At 43.7% G+C, this 19,281-nt stretch overlaps 1 protein-coding gene across 4 annotated transcripts in view; it reads left to right on the plus strand.

Annotated features, from left to right (window-relative positions):
• Positions 1–5,854: 5,854 nt before the first annotated feature.
• SLC15A2 (solute carrier family 15 member 2) overlaps positions 5,855–19,281 on the plus strand; it is a 50,719-nt gene continuing 37,292 nt past the window's right edge. The window contains exons 1-2 of one of the 4 annotated variants that reach the window (XM_079311842.1): positions 5,855–6,017; positions 19,220–19,266. In XM_079311842.1, coding sequence (XP_079167968.1) covers positions 5,951–6,017; positions 19,220–19,266 — 114 coding nt within the window. In that variant the 5' untranslated portion in view covers positions 5,855–5,950. Of the gene's footprint in view, positions 6,018–14,526; positions 14,609–18,931; positions 19,267–19,281 lie in introns of those variants that run through there. The other 3 variants (XM_079311843.1, XM_079311844.1, XM_079311841.1) reach the window with 3 other exon arrangements.

Genomic DNA, 19,281 nt, shown 5'->3' on the forward strand with positions numbered 1-19,281 from the left:
TAGAAACATCCTCCTATTCAGTCAATAGGGATGGATTCAGTCATGATCTGACTTTTCAGGCCTGATAAAATTTGCAGGAATACCCATTCCTTGAGCAACCTTTAGTTGCTTAGTCAAATGGTTCTCTAGCAATGATAGGATGGGTGTAGCAGCCTGGTTCGCTTTGTCCTGGAAAGCTGTGTCTCCAGACACTCTTACCTCATACTTTTTGCAGTCATTGACAGATGGGCATGGCTTTGATATCTGTTTTTTTTTTTTCTTGAGAAGTCAGATGGAATCAGTAGCTCATTTTAGGTGGGCTGCTGGATTGCTACTGAAAGGCAGTGCAGCTGTTCTTTGTTACCAGTGGGGAAATGCAGGGCTGATTACTTTGCTGTCAGGGCTAGAATGAGCACAGAGACTTCCACAGCTGACAGGAAGAAAAAAGACCAGGGAAGGAGAATCTGTGGATCAGTGGCCTTTCACATACTGAAGAACAGAGAGGCAAATCCATCTGTCAGCTGACAGCCCATCACCATGGTTCTGGAGTGACTTGGAGGACAAGCACTCTCCAGCTGCATACTGGGAGCAAAAGGTTCATTGAGCTTCTGTTGTGCGCCCTGAAGCCAAAGAATATTTATTTCATGGACAGCTCAGTGCAGGATTGACCTTTCATATCATATCCTTTGGAGCAGGTGCTTGGCTCTGGTGCTTTGTGTAAGCCCATCCTTTGTCTTGGTTTTGGCTTTCTTTTGCCCTCCAGTTTCTGGCTCACCTTGGTTCATCATATATAAAATTGCTTTCATCTTTGCTGCTTGCCAGGGTGGAGCAGGGGTCAAAAATACAGTAGAGCAGAAGGTGCTGCACACACAGCTTTCACTGGCAGATACAACTGTGCAGTCTGAGCCAATGGTCCCAAAGGTTTTTCCTTAGCCTGTAAGCAGGCAGGGAGCCTGAGGCCTTCAATGACTCTTGCCTAAGAAAGCCCTTTGTGACTTGTCCTGCAGCAAGGTGTAAAGTGATGCAGACTTGCCTCTCTCCAGGCTATCCATCCTGACTCAGATGGAGATGAGGAGCTGCTTGCTGTGCCATCTAAGCTATGTTTGGCCTTCCTGCCATTTGGGCAGACCTGCTGCCCCTCTCTGGTTTGCACATGAAAACCAACTGCCTCAGGCAGTCACCCAGTGCATCTGCCACAGATTTCATTGGTGTGGCCAGAGTCATCTGTTCTGCATGAATGGGGCTGACCAGCATCTGGTAAATCTCTGCACCTCTAGGATCTGTTGTAAAGGACAAGTGACCAAGTACTCCAGCAGCATGGCTATAGAGCAGAATTTGGTAAGCAATGGCTCTGTCCTGGGATAGCCTTTGAACTTTCAGCTTGAATGAGTTGGGCTCCTTGCCCCCATTTAAAACCACCTGAAGCCACGGTGTGCAGCAGTCAGGATATCTGTCACATAAGCCATCTTGTTGGGTGCCTGTGGCTTTAGATTCAGTGGCTCTGCCAGCCAGCACATAGCTGAGGTATCTGAGAGTCTGCTCCAGTGAGACAGGGCTGGATGCCTCAGGGCTGCACAGGTGGGGCAGATTTGGCCTGTGCAGCTTGAAAATAGCCACTCTTTTTGCCCTGCCCCTCCCTAAAGCAAACACAACTCCAGAGCTTGACCTTGACTAACTGGAAAATGAGCCATGTTCACTGAAGAGGCAGCTGAGGCAGTGTAAACTGGTGTTGTCACTCAGTGGCAATACCCTGCCTCACTGCATGTGGTTTGGGCAGTACTCCATTAGTGAGGTGCAGAAATGGAAGGAGTTGGCAATGCAGTTGTCTGTCTGTAGAAGATCTGGAAGTTTAACAGTCTTAGAGACTTAAAGATGCACATTTTCACCTCACCAGAATGTCTGAGATTTAGAAAATCTTCCTATCCTGAGGCAGAACAAACTGCCTGTATTTTGTAGAGAATGAAAACATGAAAAATATGGTTTGAGTCAGTCAAAATGCTTTTGACATGTTTTGTTTCAATTGTAAGCTTTTATGATGTGTTTGCATATTTTTAAATCTACAATAACTAAAATCTTTGAGATTATATATTTGAATAATGCTGAAATTTCATTCTCTCTCTGATTTCGTATATAAAGACAATCTTCTGAAATCCTTTCCCTGCAAACCCATATTTTTGACTGGTTTAAGTGAATGCCTAGTTCCTCATTAAAAAAAAATAAATCAGTTAGTGTAATGTAAATCTGCTTGATCCAATTAGAAAGAGCTTTTGAATAGCAAAGTCAAGGACTTTATCTCCTGTATGATAAATTGTGTCAAAGAGGTTGCCACTGGATATAAAGTTAACTCAGGAACTAGTTTTTCCCATCTTCTAGCTCATTTTTAAATGCTGGCAATTCTGTCTTTGGTTTGAGTCAGAGAATCACTGTAAGAAGCCTCACAAAGCACTTAGAGATCATTTGATCATGAGACAGCAAACAGAGATGAACAGTCTGAGGTTTTACAGTCCTAACTGCAAACAAAGACATTAGCTTCTCATCCACTGGCAGTTGATTCCAAATCCCTCTAAAGGGCTTCAAGAAAATGTATGTTATTGAGCTTTATCCTCAGCTAAGTCTCCCCTCATACTTGGTCTTGTAGTACTTGATTGCACTGTCATTGTAGTGCATGACCTGCTTTTGGGCAGGACAATGCCTCCTCCAGTGCTGGCACATTAAACTGTTTGGATGTGCACATATTCATATGCATTTTGATGAAATGTGACACCTGTAATTGTTTGAACAGTTGACCCTGAGGAGGGTTGAACCGAAGTGCAAGGGAATCCTGCCTGGCCCAGATGCAGCAGAGGAAATCTCTGCTGTAACCAAGAGTAACAAACTGCAGCAATTACCCAATTAAAGCTAAGCCCCTCTTTAATCAAGACAGTCAAGTTAAGAGGCCCTTGGGATTTTTGTGAGAAGGAGGAAGTCCTAATCATTGCAAAGGGAATTGCTTCTTTTTCTGCCAGGTTTGAAGTTGCCCCAAACTTGCAGATGCTAATTTCGAAAAAGAGAATCATTAGTTTTTAATAAATAATTTGTTCCTTGGGAGGTGTGGGGATGGACTGAAAGCATTTTTCTGTACAGTTTAGAGTTCATTAGTGCACCCATCAGGGAAAATGTGCGACAAAAGTGAAATCAGATGAATATTCCTTATTTAACCTCCAAACGAGTAATTTGGGGAAAAAAAGTGCCATTTCTTCTGAGTTCCAGGTGACTGCTTTTTATCTGAGCTCCATTAAATTATTCCCCTGCTAAATTTTCATGAAATAGGCTTTTTGCTCCAGCAGACGCTGACTCCCTGAGATAATTCTGAAAGCAAAACATTCTGGTTTTATTAGTAATGATCTATCTTTGACAGTGCTATGAGGGGCTTGAGGAAGATGTTTGTGTACATGTCAATTTTCTGCACTGAATCCCTTTTTTTTTCACTGACATGGGGATGGGCAGGATGAGAAGGTTTCTGCTTGTCCCCCAGCTGTGGGTAGCACCAGCGTGCAACAAAAAGTCCTGAGAGCACCTGGCAGTGATTCTGCCTCCAGATAAGTCAAAAGGCAGCATCACACACCCTGCTCAGGCTTGTACCTAGATCCCTCTCACCCTCATTACCACTGCAATGTGAGACTGCAGAGAGGAGACTTTGGGCTCAGTTATGGTAATTTCTTCCTTCCTTGGTTGTCCCATATGATTCGTTCCCAACTTTTATTTCTATGTGGCAACCACCAGACACAATTTTTCTACAGACTCCTGTTTATTCTGGACTGACACATGGCAAGTTTCCTACATAACCCTTTTTAAAAACACAGATTTATTTGCTTTTACTGACTCTGGTCAAAGCAGCTATTTTGAAATCCCATAGGGATGGAGCATTAGGGGCAGACAAATGTGATGAGCTGGAGCTGCTCCACATACCAAGTGCAGCTGGTTGGAAATAGCCTTGACCTTTTTATAAACTGATGTCCAGCCCTGTTTTCACTGACCTGACATATTAATGTGCTGAGGGGACTGGGCAGAATTGCCTCAACATTTCCCAGGTGATCTTTTCTTGGGACATGTTTGCCTTGACAGATTTCTTCCTGTGCATGAACTCTGAGGCAGAAGGAATCTTTTACAAAGATTTTGTATTGCTCTCTATGATGTTTACGGCAAATTGAGCTCCCTTTATATTGTTTTGCTTCCCTTCTTTCCTCTCACAGCCATTAGTGCCTGAATTCTAACCTTTATGTACCTCATTTCCTCTCTCTGCTGTCTCTGAGGAGGGCTCTGTATCCATGACCCAGCCATATGAGCTCTGGATGCTTGTACTGCAGTCTGAAGGGCATGATCAGCCTGGGACCTATCTAGGTGTGTAGAAGACCCAGAAGTGTGGGTGTCCCTGCCAGAAGCAGCAATAGAAACAACAAACTTGGTTTGAGGCTTCCAGGCTCCTGCCTCTACTCTGGGAATCCTAGAAGCCCCCATACTCCAAGAATTTGCAGGGTCCTCACTGTGGGAATGAGCTGGGTTCCCTGGGCAGCCAGAGGCTACTGGGCTCTGCAACCCAGATATCCTCACTCCAGTGCAGTCCTGCCAACATCCAGGAGGAGATTCTTCCTGTCAAGCCATTTTAGTACAGTTTTGGATTCACAGGCAATGCAGAGTCTAGGTGAGAGGAGAATCAGGCCTTTAATCTCAAGGGATGCAATGGCATTTTATCATGTCCTCTGAATTATTCTGCCACAAGCATCTTGAATGTCTGGTTTATCTCCTCTAAAATGATCTGTACACTGCTCATCAATCATCCTTATTTCACAACTAGCATGCCACAGGTGGTTCAGCAGCCTGAGCATTTGGACTGAAATAATTGTATTTTCTGGAGCCTGAACCAGGGGGAAGCTGCTGGTGCATTTGAGATGTTTGGGTGATGTGGATTTGGGGCATGGGGCATTGGGTGGATGGTCAGCCACCTCTGTCAGGCTCTGTCCTCCTGCATGCCAGCTCTCAGGAGCAGCAAATTTCAACTTTGCACTAGATTATGAAGGCAAGACTGAAGCAAGTGAAAACTTCATTTTCAGTTAAAGAACTCAAAGTTACTTTGCCTTAGGAATACAGGTCTACCTGCCTGTCTTGCTCCTATTTCACTGCAACCTGGACTTGAATGGCAAAGTGACTCTTGCATGAGTAGAAATTGGGAGTGGCTGAGAAATGTTCAGCACTCACAGGAGGACTGGCTTTTTGGAGACATTGCTTGTCAATCACCAAAGTCTAAATCTAATTTTAGGCATTAAGCTGAATATGAACTCTTGGAAAACATATGGCATCAATTCTATTTGCAGATCAATTTTGATAAGTTGGCTTGATATAGTCAAATCCTTGTTGCTTTCCATTCCCCCACAGGGAATGTGAAAAAAAGAAGGAAACTCTAGGGCTGAGGGGAGACCAGGTCTGGCCAAATTAGGCCAAATGTTCCTGTTTTAGCTGTCTATCCTCACTGTATGACCAGCTGTTCCTTCTTGAGCCCTGTTCTGGTACATGTTTAAGTTGGGAAGGGACCTCACCAATAACTCTGCACTTACAAAACCACTGAGTGGTATAGAAAATACAAAAGACTACCCTGAAATACATGAAATGATGAAGTAAAGAGTTAATGAATCCTCAAGAAACTTTAAGTTTGCATAGAGAAATAAGAGAGGGGAGGTTCACCAGTACATTTCTCTGGCCAAACCCACAGATGAAGATTAACTGAAAGTCTCCAGGGACAACAAACAGAACAATGCTCCTGTGAGGCCAAGAGTTTGTTTTGCCATTTGTTCTCTGTACGTTACCATGGAATACAAGTGCTGCTGTGGGTACAAGAAGAAATAACCTCATACCCTGCATTTATCTTGAACACATCCTGAAGTTTAAACAGGTCATAGGGCTCCTCTTTGCACTGGACCACTTCACTGCTTTCTCCATGGAAATCCCTCCATCTGGGGACACTCTGCCATCACCTTTGTCTCAGACTCTCCGCAGAGATTTCCGTGAGTAACGTGCTTGGATTGTGTTCCTGCTCTTTCCACCTTCCCTGGTTGGGAGTGCTCCAGCAGACTGACATTGTGTGAGGAATGTTAGTGGGAGTGGGCTGTTTTGAGGCAATTATCCAAAATATCCATGCAAGAGCTTCAGAATGAAAGTTGTGCAAATCTGCACTGCAAACCTGTTTCTAAGATGTGTGCTCATCCAGGTGGAAATCTAGGAAGCATACAATGTAACCTACGTGTCCTGTTGTGCCGGTACTGCAGATCCCTAATGCCATTAAGTACCTGATATTGCTTGCAGAAACTAAGTGACAAATTGTCTGAAAAACATAAGCCTAAGGAAAAAACACCCCTGTTCATAGGGGGGTAAAAACAAAAAAGCAAAAAGCAGAAAATGAGCAAGCTGCTATTATTTTTTATGAATTAATCACCCATCTTCAGATCTGACAAAACAGAGAAAGCTGCAGTCTCTTTTGCTCTATTTTCAGCTGGTGCTTGAAGCAAAAGTGTCAGAAATCTCTCTGCAAAGCCTGTTCTGATGAGATTTCCAGCCAGTTTCATGAATGAAATTGGTTTGGATTAACTGTGAATAAGTTCTTGTGCAGAGAACTAGCAAAGCATGGGTTCATTGATCACACACACTCTGCATATGGTGTCTGACCCAACACTCAATAAAGGCAATGAGGAACCTACTGGGACAGCTTATCCAATAGCTGTGGAGCCACTTTGCAGTTCCAAAGCAGCTGGAGTCAGCTATTTCTAGACACTGGAAACTGAATGGGAGGGAAATTTGCTTATGGTCTATTCACCTGATTCATGGGGGTTTGCATCAAGCCCAGGGAAAAGTTCTCTACACCATACACTGCTCATTTACAAAACTGGTGCAGCAGATGACACCTAGTAAGAGTCAAGCTTTCATCTTTTCCTCCTCCTGCTCTGATGCCTTATTTACCATCAGTAATTAACAGGGATGGATGCTTACTACTTCTCGGATTGTTTAACTGTGGGGACAGTTCCAGGGCTGTCCCCTGAGGCTGTCTCCAAAAGTAGCAGGTTTTTAAGTTATGCCTCTCTATTGATCCCCCATCTGCACTATTAGCAGTGGTGCTTGCTCTGAGTCCAAAGGTGTCTGCAATCAACTCCACAATGATATTCAAGGAGAGCACTGTTTTAAAAGGCTGCCTCTCTTGAAGTGTGCTCTGTGTTTTAAATGTGACAGGCTACATGACAGGATCTGAAACAGAGACATTTGAGGAAGCTTCTGATCCTTGAGCCTGAGCCAAGCCATATTTTCTGACTTTTTGGCTTGGGAGTCTCTGACTCAAACCCATTTTCACCTGCTATCCGTAGCTTTATCATTCCTGCAGAATAATCACAGCTTTTAAGGTGCCCACCTTGATATAACAATGCAATTCTCTGCATGACAAAACCTAAAAATCTGGTGGCTGGTAAACAAAAATTATTAAGAGTGATTGTTTTATCTGAGGCATCAATAACTTCAGCAGAGCTATAAGAAAAACAACTCCCCTGAAAATTGCAAAGGAACTTTTTTTTTTGTTGTGAAGCTCACTTTGCCTGCTCTGCAAACTCCAGCTAAGGCTCCTGGGGATCAGATTTTCTGGAGGTGGAAATCCAATACTAAATGTCTGATGGGGCATCAGGGCTACCAAATCTGCCTGTGAGTCTGTGTGAAAAGTTAATACATGTGTTGAGAAGCACTGACTGAATGCTCTTTCGGGAGTTGTGGACTCAGTTCTTGTTTCTGTGCAAGAATTCAGTGTGTTCTATGTGTCTTCTGCATGACCTTCAGGTGGTTGCTATTCTCCTTGTCCTTACGTGGGCTCAGCTGCTAGACCAGTCTTGCAGTAGGTAAAAGAGAGTAGGAGAGGTCAGGTTTCCCATCTGCTTCTTTAAGCAGCCTGGACAGTCCCATGGCTGGCAGGGCTTCTGCCTGGAGTGCCTGGAGTCAGCAAAGAGCTGAGGCAGCAGGACACTGTGATCCTTGTCCTGTATGTGCTGTCACTGTCCCATGGGGCTGAGCCACTAAACCACCTGTGGGGCCAAATGCCACAGGAGGTGGGACTTAGAGGGAGCCTCCTCCAGGCACTGGCTTTCCTTCACAGCTTTTCTTTTAGAAAGTGGATAGTCCTCTGTCACTTCTCAGCCTGGTGGCAAAGCTACTGGGGCTGGCAGCCCTCAATTTGGGGGCCAATGCATGAAGACAGGTTGGAGTGAGTGTGCTTGAAGAGTTCTGTGCTGGTTAGGGTCAGATATTATTGCCATAGGGGCAGTTAATTGAGGGGGTATCAATAAACAGCAGACCACCTCTCTAATTTCCCTTCTCTGCCTGTTATTTAACAAAACTATTGAGAGAGAGGCTCCATTAACTCTACTTTTGTCTTTAATTCTGCAACTGCAGTAAAAGCCAGTATAAGAGAAGCCTCAAATACAGGATAGAATTGGTTCTGTAGTAATAATAATAATAATAACTTGCTTTTCCCCTTTGAAAATAAATATAGTTCTTAGTAGAGAGATTTACCCATTGCTGGCAGTCAATCAGGCAGGACAATTTGGGCTCTGAGTACTTGATTAGAATAACTTTAAGGAAAATTGCCTTCCTGAATCAAGTAAGGATCCATTAACCTGATGAAACAGGGTTTGCTTATCTGAGAGGTTAGGACTCATAACACAGCTTGGACTGCATTAGATGAGGCCTCTTTTAGAATAGAAAGTAATAAAAACACCATCTGTCATGCCTAGTCAATCAGACCTCGTATAAGAGAGGAATTATTCCTCTGACTTTACCATTATAAGATCATCTGTTTGTTAACAATGGGAAGTGTCAGGAATGTTGAAAGCTGGTTTTATGCCCTCAAATTATTTCTAGCTGCCTTTATCTTGGAGAGAATTAATATTAATCTGAGTTTATACAGGAAAGAAATATTTCTAGATGAATACAATGCCAAGCCATTCCATGTTGAGTCTCTTGTGATTTATTGTTAGAAGTAAAACTGAATGGGAGATAGAGGAAAAAGTGCCATGTACACTTTTCTTCTATAAGTGATTATTTCTATAAACAAATCTCTTGCAAGTTTCTGAGCAGTCAAAGGTTCTTTGAAGTCAATTGAATGTATTCAATTCACTCAAATGGCTGTCTGCATGTTAAAGGAGTGGTATGGCTAGATCTTCTCATAAAGCATAGGTGTAGCTGGAGATTGTGGAAAAGGTGTTTGCATTTTTTGCTATGGATGTATCAAAGTTATTAAATGCTGTCACTAATGGTTTTCCCTGACAGTGTGGTCTCATCTATTTAGCAAGGAGTACTTGGAGACATGTGAAGACTGAGTGCCAGACAGCAATGACAGCTGTGGGCACAGGAGGTGGGAAGAGTGGTGGAAAACCTGTACCAGTGTATCCCCAGCACCACTATGCACCAGCTGGGGTGGAAACACCATCCCCACTTGTCACACACCACAGATGAGACTGCAGTGAATGTATTAATACACCTTTGCCTGCTGCTTGGGTACATGGCACATCTTTGCCATGCTGCTGCCCAGTGCATTCAGCACTGCTCTATGCCTTCTGAGTAGCCACAAGCTGGAAAACACCAGAGGAGCTTTTGTGTGTCCATGGAAAAAACATTTATTTGTTCAGGGCTGCTGTTTGCACAAGAGAAGCAAAGAGAGAGTTTGCAGGTGTGTGATGCAGAACTCAGCTGTTGTGTGGTGGGCACAATCATACCAGGAGGAAAGGGATCCCAGGAGACAGGCTGGGTAGGAGGAGGATTAAAGCAAATGCCTAATTCAGTATTCAGTCACAGAGAGAAGACGTGGTAAGTAAGTTAAGGTAATGAGACTGGAGATCTGGGAGAAAGATGGTTGAGCAGGAGGAAGATAACATGTGCTGTGGAGTGGCTGGGCACATCAAGGGAAGGCTCAGCACTCCTGGTCCCACTGATGTCAAGTGGATCACATGCCACTCATGTCCTAGGAAAAAAGGACCTTTTTTTGGGAGTTAGCATAAGGATGAAGGATGTGGAGTCACAGATGAATTCTTCCTTCTGTGAGGGTATAACCCTTATCCTTGCCAAACTCTGAGGGGATTTGTCATGAGTGCCAGTGAAGAACAGACTGCCCTGGGCACAGGCTGGCCAGGACAAAAAGAATTGTGTGACAAAATGTTAGGGTTCCTGGACACCCAAATGCTGTATGGTTAGATCAACATTAAAAAAGCAAAAATATCTCTAATTTTGTGCAGGTTCCTCTGGGACCTGATGCATGGAAAATCCACAGGATTGCACTTCTCCCTGGAGCTGGTGAGAGCTGCTCCCACTCACTGTGTTAGCAAAATGATCCCCATGGTCAGTGCGGGGGGAGGCTGAAAAGAATGGATGGCACTGCAAGCTCGTTATGAAAATGCAGGGAACCAGAGTTAATGAATCTTGGACGAGCCTCTAATCTGCCTGGCCCTTGGTGTGGTGGTAGAGGAAGCTGGGTGGGGAGGATCTGATTAACATCTCAGTGGAAGTGACAGACCCTAGAATGCAGAAGGGCGTATCATATCTGTCAGTGCATCTGGGAGGGGCCACTGTCAGACAGCAGAGATCTCGGTGGATTAGATCTGGAAGGTTTTTTTCATCAGAGCAGAGGTATTTTTGGGGATTTACATGTTCTCTATCCCTAGCAGCTTGCCTTGATGAAATACTGATTACACAATTGCAATCTGACTTAAACCATAGTCAAAAAATCAGCTGTGTGCTGGGTTATGGTGAGAATGCCCTCTCTGTGATAGCAAAGATGCGAAATTGTGCAGTGCATTATTGGGAAAACTTGCAGAGAACAACAAACAGGTTGTTTACTGTGCGTGTATGGAAAAAATAATTGGAAAAACTGGAATTCATGACTTCTCTGAGATTTTCTTGGTCCAGTAGCCAGATTAATGAATGAAATCACTTGCCCCAGATGTACAGGAGATTATGCTGCTTGGTGCTTGTTTTATGGGCAGTGCAGTTAAGGCTAGGAAACTTGAAATAAGTGCTCATGGACCTGACAAGCAACATAGTCAAAACCAAACCCCAGGGTCCTGCTGTCACATCCTGTAGCCTCTCCTTCACTGCCCCACAGACTCCCACCCAGTTCCAGGCATCCCTGTGAGCTGGCTGTGAGGAATAGAGTAGTTATAGGATTTCTGGTTTCTCAGTTCCAAGTGCCTCACTGAAGCCAGTAAAAGCAGCCTTTTAGGAGCAGGGTGGGAGAGGGAGCAGGACACACCTCCTGAAGACAGCTACCTGAGAAATCAGTGCAGAAAGAGAAAGTCCCAAGGCAGTATCTGTCCCAGAGGCTGGAAGCGAGCACGGAGAGTCGGGCAGTGCACCCACGGGGTGGCTGGGATACTGGATGTAACTGTGTTCCAGCATTCCTCTAGACCCAGGCTGCTGCAGACTGTGATGTCTTCGGTGGCTGAGCTGTCCCTCAGAGCCTGTGGCACAATAAATCAGTAGCTGTTTCTCACTTGCTCTGGTAATACTGCAGGCAGGGCAGCTTAACAGAGACTGCTGGGCTGGCATGCACGAGGTTTCAGCGGAGTCTACCTTCACCAGGATGTTTCTTCTTTCTTTTGCTGCTTTTTGAAATTGAGGTACTGATATCTGCTCAGTGAGATGCCCTGAGACCTGCTGCTGAAAGGCACTGTGTGAGATCCTGCTTCTGAAACCACCAGGGAGAAATGTTCTTGTGACACCAAATGGTCTCCAAGTGTTTTTTCAAAGTTCTGCCTCACCACATACATCTTTCTTCCAGCTGCAGGGAAGCACCTCCCACCTTCTCACACCAGGAAGGGGACGACCCAGCCTCAGCTCCAGGCAAGTGAACTGAGTAAATGTTCAGATTTTTCTGTTTCCAGGATCTCTCTGCTATTGAGAAGTTCTGAACAGAGAGCCTGAGTTGAGCCAGAGCCTGACAGATATCTCAGTACCAGCGGGTGTGGCACTGGGTGCCTGAGGCACCAGCACACCTTGTGACAGTCAGAGAGAGACAGCACCGAGTCGGAAACTGAGCTCACAAGCACTCACACACCTATCTTGACTCTCCTTTTCTGCATTTGTTTTTTTTCAGAGCACTCTCTGTGTTGCTGACTTTACATACCTATGTGAACACTAAAATTAGGTATTGCTTTAACTAGAAACTGTCTCTAAGCAGTGGGCAGCATTTCTAAAATGCCTTAAATTTCTGTAAAGGAGAACAAAGGACTATCATGAAGGGGAGAACATAAAAACATCCCAGAGACTGGACATTTTCCCATTGCCTGGAGCACCTCTATGTACATTTTCTCTATGTCTTGAACTTATTGAAACAGTGCTACCAGTCAGTGCATGGTACCTTATACCATAGCAACAAGTACATCCTAGAATTGGAGGGGAAAATAGCTGGAAAATGTTTCAAGAGGTTCCTTAGCCTATCTCCTTACTGAAAACCTGAATAGTTAAATTATTCCTGATTTTCTATGCGATATATAGCGTTTCTTGGTATTCACTTGCTGTTAATCAGTGGTCTGTTCTGAAAGATCACAAGTCTTATTCTGGAACTACCTTCCCCCTTTTTTTTTCCCCAGTGTTTTTGTGATACTCTCATCTTGAGAGCCTAGAAAGTAATTTAAATTCATGGTTGTATTTTGTTTGTGCTGAGTTTTCTTCATTTCCTGCCTCAGCTCTCTCATGTCCTGTGTTTTGCTTGAACATTCCCTACAATGAAGAGAAAAATCCAAATTTTTCCTTGCTACGATGGCCTCTTAAATAATCGTTCAGAAATAAAAGCCCTTCCCCCTCTCTCCCTGCTCCAATCTTCTAATATAAGTCACAAGCATTACCAAGTGAGGCTTTTTTATTTTTCCCAACAACTATTCTCCCTCCAGCTTTTCTTCTCTATTGCATTGTCTGGTCTGTAGTGCTCATATGTCTTTTCTGCTTGTTTTTCACAGTGCTTGCCCAGAGTCTCATGCTGCTGGCTTTGCCATGCTGTGCTTTGTACTTATCTATGCTATATCTTCTTATAATATGAATAACACTCCCTGGATCCTTGCCATACTTCCTACATTATAGATTTAAATTCTTCTTACCATCTATCTTTTCTTTAATATCTCTTCTGTGCACAGCCTGCTCTTTTGTAGCCATTATTAAAGTTTTGCTTCAATCCTTCTTTCACAAGCCCCTCATGATTTGCCATCATCTTTTTATGAGTTGTTCATGCTGTTCTTCGTCTTTCACTTCAGGCTTTGCATCCCTTGTTGCTCTACCAAATGAATCATCATATGTAGGAATTTATTCCTCATTTCATTTTGGAGTTTGATTGTGATCAGCTTAGGCTTCTCACTATTGCACATTGTAGCTATTGTTGAATGCTTCTCTTCACTCTTAAATTCAGGTGTCTCTCGGTGTTTCCCTGGTGCATCTTTCTAGTCCTCCTGCCCAATTCCACTGGATCATTCTATGTCCAGCTAATAGCAGAGTTCATCAGGAACTGACTGCCTGTTTGTAGCCTTGACTTAATCTTGAGGTGATGATGATAGATATGGGGCCTTAAAGCATGAGGGGGACTTGAGGGCAATAAAAAAGTGAGGGATGTAGATGTCTTCAGGGCCATGATGTTGGGTGATGGAGACTCCATTTTACTCAACTGCTGAACTCACTCCAAACTACTAATGTGTCTGAACAAAATATTTGGGATTTTCCTCTGCAGAAGAGTTTCCCTAAAGCCTCTCTGAAATAGTCACAGCAGTTTATAGGAGGTTAGGGAGGAAAGCAGAAAAGAGTAAACAGTGGAAGTGCAGTAGAAAAATTGTTGATTCTCCTTCAGGCAGCTCATGGCTTGAAGGTGAAAAAGGGTTTGGGGGAGCAGCTTGTTAATGTTATATCTGTTTTCTTGTGTGATATATGAGGAACTGGGAACTGAAGCCAGTCTGTCAAAGGTTGGTGAAACCCTCTCTTCTCACAACCTGAAACACTAGGTACCCCATCCCTGGAAACCTCCACAATCAGGTTTGACAGGGCTTTGAGCAACCTGATCCAGTTGAAGATGTCCCTGTTTATTGCAGAGGAGTTGGAATGGATGGACTCTGAAGGTCCCCTCCAGCCTAAACTGTTCTGTGATTCTATGATAATGTATGACGTGTAGTTAAGACCAGTTCTGTAGCTGGTGTACAGTGTCAAAAATAGAGCTGCAGATCCTGTCTAGTCCCAGACCCAATCCCTACCCTCAACCAGAAGCAGTAATTTTATTGAAAGATTGATTGTGAGCATCCATGAAAGGTGCCATGCAGCCTCAGAGGCTGTGTTCAAGAAAGGCAGATTCCCTGTGACATTTGAGAGCTGAGCAGAGATGACTTCAAATCAGCAATAAACGGAAGTTTCACTATTTTATTGGTGGCCAAAGGACTGCTGCTGAGAAGTGAAACATTAACAGCAGGGTGAAGGAGAGCTGGGATTGCTCAACGAGGTTCATCCTCAGGCACAGCAGAGCTGGGGTCACCCAAGGCACGGGCAGCAGCCAGAATGGCAGAGGGGGACTGCACACCACAGCCTGCAAAGGAAACCCAAGCTGGTGAGGAAGTTTTTAAAGATTTCTTCTTGCTGATAGTAGGGGAAACTGAAGGCAAAAAGGCACAAGGAGGGATGAGAAGTTTCTCTGACTGTTACAGGTTGACTTGGGACCAGATGGCAGGCTCTTAAATACAGATTAGGTACTTGATATTGTTAGTGGTATTAATCTAAATGCCATCACAATTTTGAGTCTGTAATGGCTGGTGAATAGAGAAGAAATGTGGGTTTGAATGCTTCTGGCCTATTTTCCTGGTTGTTCAAATGATTTGATACATCATTTTCTTAAATTACTTTGAAGTTTGGGAGAAGTCTGCAGGCAATGGAAACCACTCTTGATCTGTATAAATCAGTTAAGCACTGCTCTTTCTTGTGATCAAAGAATTGGAGAAAATAAGCCAGAAGAGACCTCCAGAGGTTATCACATCCTTCCAGGGTCTGGTCACGAAGCCCTAAGTGTTACTGCCACACATTCATCTAGTTTCTTAAAACCTTATCTCAGAAACAGAGAAAGAGGAGAGAAATATATACATAGTAAAAGGGCTATAAAAGTATGGCCAGTGTATATGAATTTCAAATAAGACTCATTATTGAAAGACAAGTGTGGCTGAGCTGAAAATTAGGAAGGGATTGTACCACGAGAAGAATGCAGGTAAAAATGAAGAGATGAGTATAAACAGATTAAGGTGGACACTACTGCAGCAGGGAGTGGTGAGAATGTGAGGATTGTAAAAGCAATGTGAAAATGCAGATTGTCTTTCTGAGGATTTGGGAACCAGGAAAAAATTAAATTATGAACTGAAAGTTATAGCAAAATGTATTCATGGGAACTTCTGGCTATGCAAGGCATCTGGTAGCTGAATATAACATTTAAGCATAAATCATCCTACAGACTCCCCAGCTGCATAAAGGATAATTCAGAAAGCAGTCCTTGCTTTCATACTTATCAGGTGAAGTTGTTTGGCACAAGATTTTCACGGAAACTCAGGAGGGCACCTCATCCATATGCCTGCTCTGGGACAGGACCTGATATTTATGTAGTCCCTAATGCATTCTTATATAACAGACATCATGGGTTGTCTGCACCCTGCAGGCCGAGCCACACCATCTCTGTTCCAATGCTCATCTGTCCTCACTGACAGGGAAATTGGAAAAAGGAGCCCCAAATATTACTTATTGGAAAAAGTCAGTTATTTCCCTCATCCTCACCAAAAATGGATTATAGTTCATCTCTCTGGCTGTTTTTCCTGTCAATGGAAAGGAGTAGCATTAGGTATTTTTTTTCCCCAAATTTCATAATTTTCATTCCAGAGTTGTAAAATGCTTTCTCCCGTTTTGCAACAACATTTTGGAATCATACCCCATTGTTCCCCAGGTTTCTTCACCCTGGTTTCAAGCAAAACAAGAACACCATGTTGGCTGTGCTGTAGTTTTCTTTGCTCACAGAAAAGCTGAGCACCTGCATGTTTCATGCTTTCCTAATCTGATGGAAAATCATTGATACTCCTAGAGGGATTTCCCAGTTGTCCACTATTATGGGCTTTTCATATGGAGCCTATTTCCTTGTGAGAGATGAGAGACACTAGAGTTAGGATATATCACATACAGAGCTGCTCTAACTGTTGCTCCAGTTACCAAAGATTAAAAGTCTGGTTTGAGAACACTTTTTTCCAATCTGAACTGGCTGTTTTGTAATCTTTATTCTCCTTTTGGTGCTTAGAAGGGATTATCTGATCAAGTATCTCTCTCACTATGGAGAACACTCCTGGAGGAACAATCTGCTTTTTTAAAGGCAGTGGTGATGCTTGTTCTGCTTTTGCCCTTCACAAGGGAAATGACTCATATGGTATTCAACACCTGAAGGTGAATTTTATCAGGTTCTGATGATCTGACCACATTTGAGATATCCAAATATTATTTAAGCAGTTTTTTGTCTCATTTCACACATACTCCTGCTGGTTCATTTCAAAGGTGTTGCATACTTTGTTGTAATTTATTTTTTCTTAGTCAAAATAACAAAAAAGGACACAAGTTTCCTGGCTTCTTTAGATGAGTTTTTGTTTGCTTGTTTTCTGGTTTAAATAACAGCTTTTTATTTTCCTTCCTCTTTCTCCAGTATTGACAGCATTTCTAACACCTTTTCTTATTGCCTTTTATGTCCCCTTGCTAGCTGTAGTTCATTTTGTGCCTTAGCTTTGCAGGCACACCTCTTCTGCTCCCTATTTGATCTGTTTGTCTATACTTGTCTTCAGAAATGCCACCTTATTTCCATTTGTGGTACAATTCCTTCCTGATTTTCAGTCCAGTTGCACAGGTCTCCTATCAAGTATTAGTCGGTACTTGTATCTGAGATGCTTGCAAATTTATTCTCCTAAACTTATTTTTGCTTTTTGCTCCAAGTTAACATTTATTGCCAGACATTTGAATTCCTTTTCTTCCTTTTCTATCTGAGAAGACCTTCTGGCAGCTAATGGCCTTAAGAGCTCTGCAGTGTATTAGACAAGTAGTATGTTAATCCTACTGACTGATAGGGATTTTCATGCTAGTATTAAAAAAAAAAAAGTCATTTAGCTTATGTGATGCATGGGGCTGTATACACACAGAGGAAATATAGCTGCAGGAGGCTAAAAACATTAAGGCACCACACTGCAGCAGCGTGGGAGTGCTGTGCAAGGGATGGTGAAACCTTTCCTGTCTTCCTTTTGTATTATTCCTTTAATAACTCTGCTACTGTGTTTGCTCTGCTTGCCTGTGTAAGGCAGAATACAGCAGGTTTCTGCTGGGAGCTGTATAGAAATACCTGGGGCATGAGATGCCAGCAGAGGGCTCAGAAATATTTCTGCTGCCTCTAGCCCTGGGTCAGACTTGCAGGACATGAGAACTTGCCAGCATGGAGTGTAGGGACAGGACCCATGTGAACCAGACCTGTTCTGCCCCCAGCACTGGGTCTGTTTTTGGGCACTTGTGCCCATGAAAAGGGCTCAATAAACCTGAGCTCCCTGGAGGCTGCACCCAGGTAAAAGCAAGGCTGTGAGTGTGTGCAGGTCACTGGGAGGGCTGAAGACAAGGAGCTGGTTTGTGGCAGGACAGAGGAGGTCACAATTACTGTTTTGCTGTTTCTGTAGAAGAAGAAAAGAACAAGGAAGGGGTAGAACTTTCTGGCAGCATCTGAAGTTTGGCCTTCAAGTCAGCTGCCCAGCTGACCCCATGTTTAGCTGCCCAATTAGCAGGAGTGAAATGGAATCTCTGGGGATTTTCAGAGGAACAATGCCAGAGCACCTGATGGAAAGTGGATAATAAGTGTATTTCATCTGATTCCCTTGTGTAAGTGTTCTCCATGTCTTGTTAGCAATAACTGAAGGCAGATTAAGGATCTGTGGTGTGGCCAAGGTTTCTTTTGTGCTTTGTTAGCTGCAGACCTAGTTTTTGTGATAACCAAGCACTATCAGCAGCTCAGTACTTGCACTAAGGATGAGTTTATGCAGACTCCATGTACCAGCTGTGGATTCTGGGTGTGGTCTGTGCATTGCTGATAGGAGAAGGGAAAAATATTTGGGAAAATTCTTTGAACATTTGCCTTTTAAAGAAGCCAAATGTAAGAGAAAAAAAACCACCTGTGGGCTGTGCTGAGGATACAGCAGAGCCACAAGCATTAAGGATACTTTATGGGAAGGCTGTGAGTTTTGCTCTGCAATTGGAACTGACACTGGAAGAATACTAATGAAGAGCTCCACTATTGCTATGGGAAGGACATGAAAGGAGGGACAACAATGTACCTGCAGGGAGCTGAGCCCATGTAGCTGCAGGGGGAATCCAGGGACTCCCAGCACAGATATGCTGCATTTTTCACATGTGGAGCCCCAAAGTGGTCTTCTGGATAATAGAAAATAGAGAGAGGGGTTGAGGCTGTTTCTGGGTACTGGCTGGGCCCCCTTGATTAGAATGTCCCATGGGAAAAAGCAAGGTCATTCTAGGGAATTGTTGTGGGAATGAACCCTGGGTCACTTCATTCCTGCAGTAGCAAAGAAATGATTTAACACAGTGCAAGCATCTGTAACATCCAGTGTCCAAGGGTTTGGTGTGGTGAACATTTTAGTGTCTTGGAATGTGTGGCTTTCCAGTGAAATGAGATCCCTGCAGAGTAAACCTGTCATTACCACACTGGGAGGGAGATGCATGCTCTGCTCCTAAATCCTCAGGCTGCAGGTGTATCTGGGACCTGGATTTTCATCCAGCTCACATCTGTGCAGCATCCAGCACCGTGCTGGGCTGGTGCACGTACAATAGCTGGGGGCATGCCAGACAACAGGGAGGGGTGTACCACAAAGTGCTGGCAGTCCCAACCTGGGACTGATTTAGACTGTTTTCCCTGACTCCTCTTGAACTCTGGAGTTGTCTTTCCCGGTACCATCTCCCTCCCCTTTCTGCCCTGGCTGCACAAATGTGCTCAATTAGGGTTAACTCAAACTGAATCAAACTTCGTGCCTGAGGTTGGAAATCTTCCCAGTCAACTCACCACAGCCACATAGCATGGTGGGAGACAAGGCGAGAGGGGAGATGAACGCTTTTCAGAGAAACGAATCCAAGGAAACTTTGTTCACTTTTATTTCTGCAGGAGATGATCCCCCCAAAGGAGATTTCCCTCTTCAGAAAAAATCCCCGGTAAGTGTTACTGCT

This window comes from Erithacus rubecula, assembly GCF_903797595.1.
Source record: "Erithacus rubecula genome assembly, chromosome: 8".
Classification (NCBI taxonomy): domain Eukaryota; kingdom Metazoa; phylum Chordata; class Aves; order Passeriformes; family Muscicapidae; genus Erithacus; species Erithacus rubecula.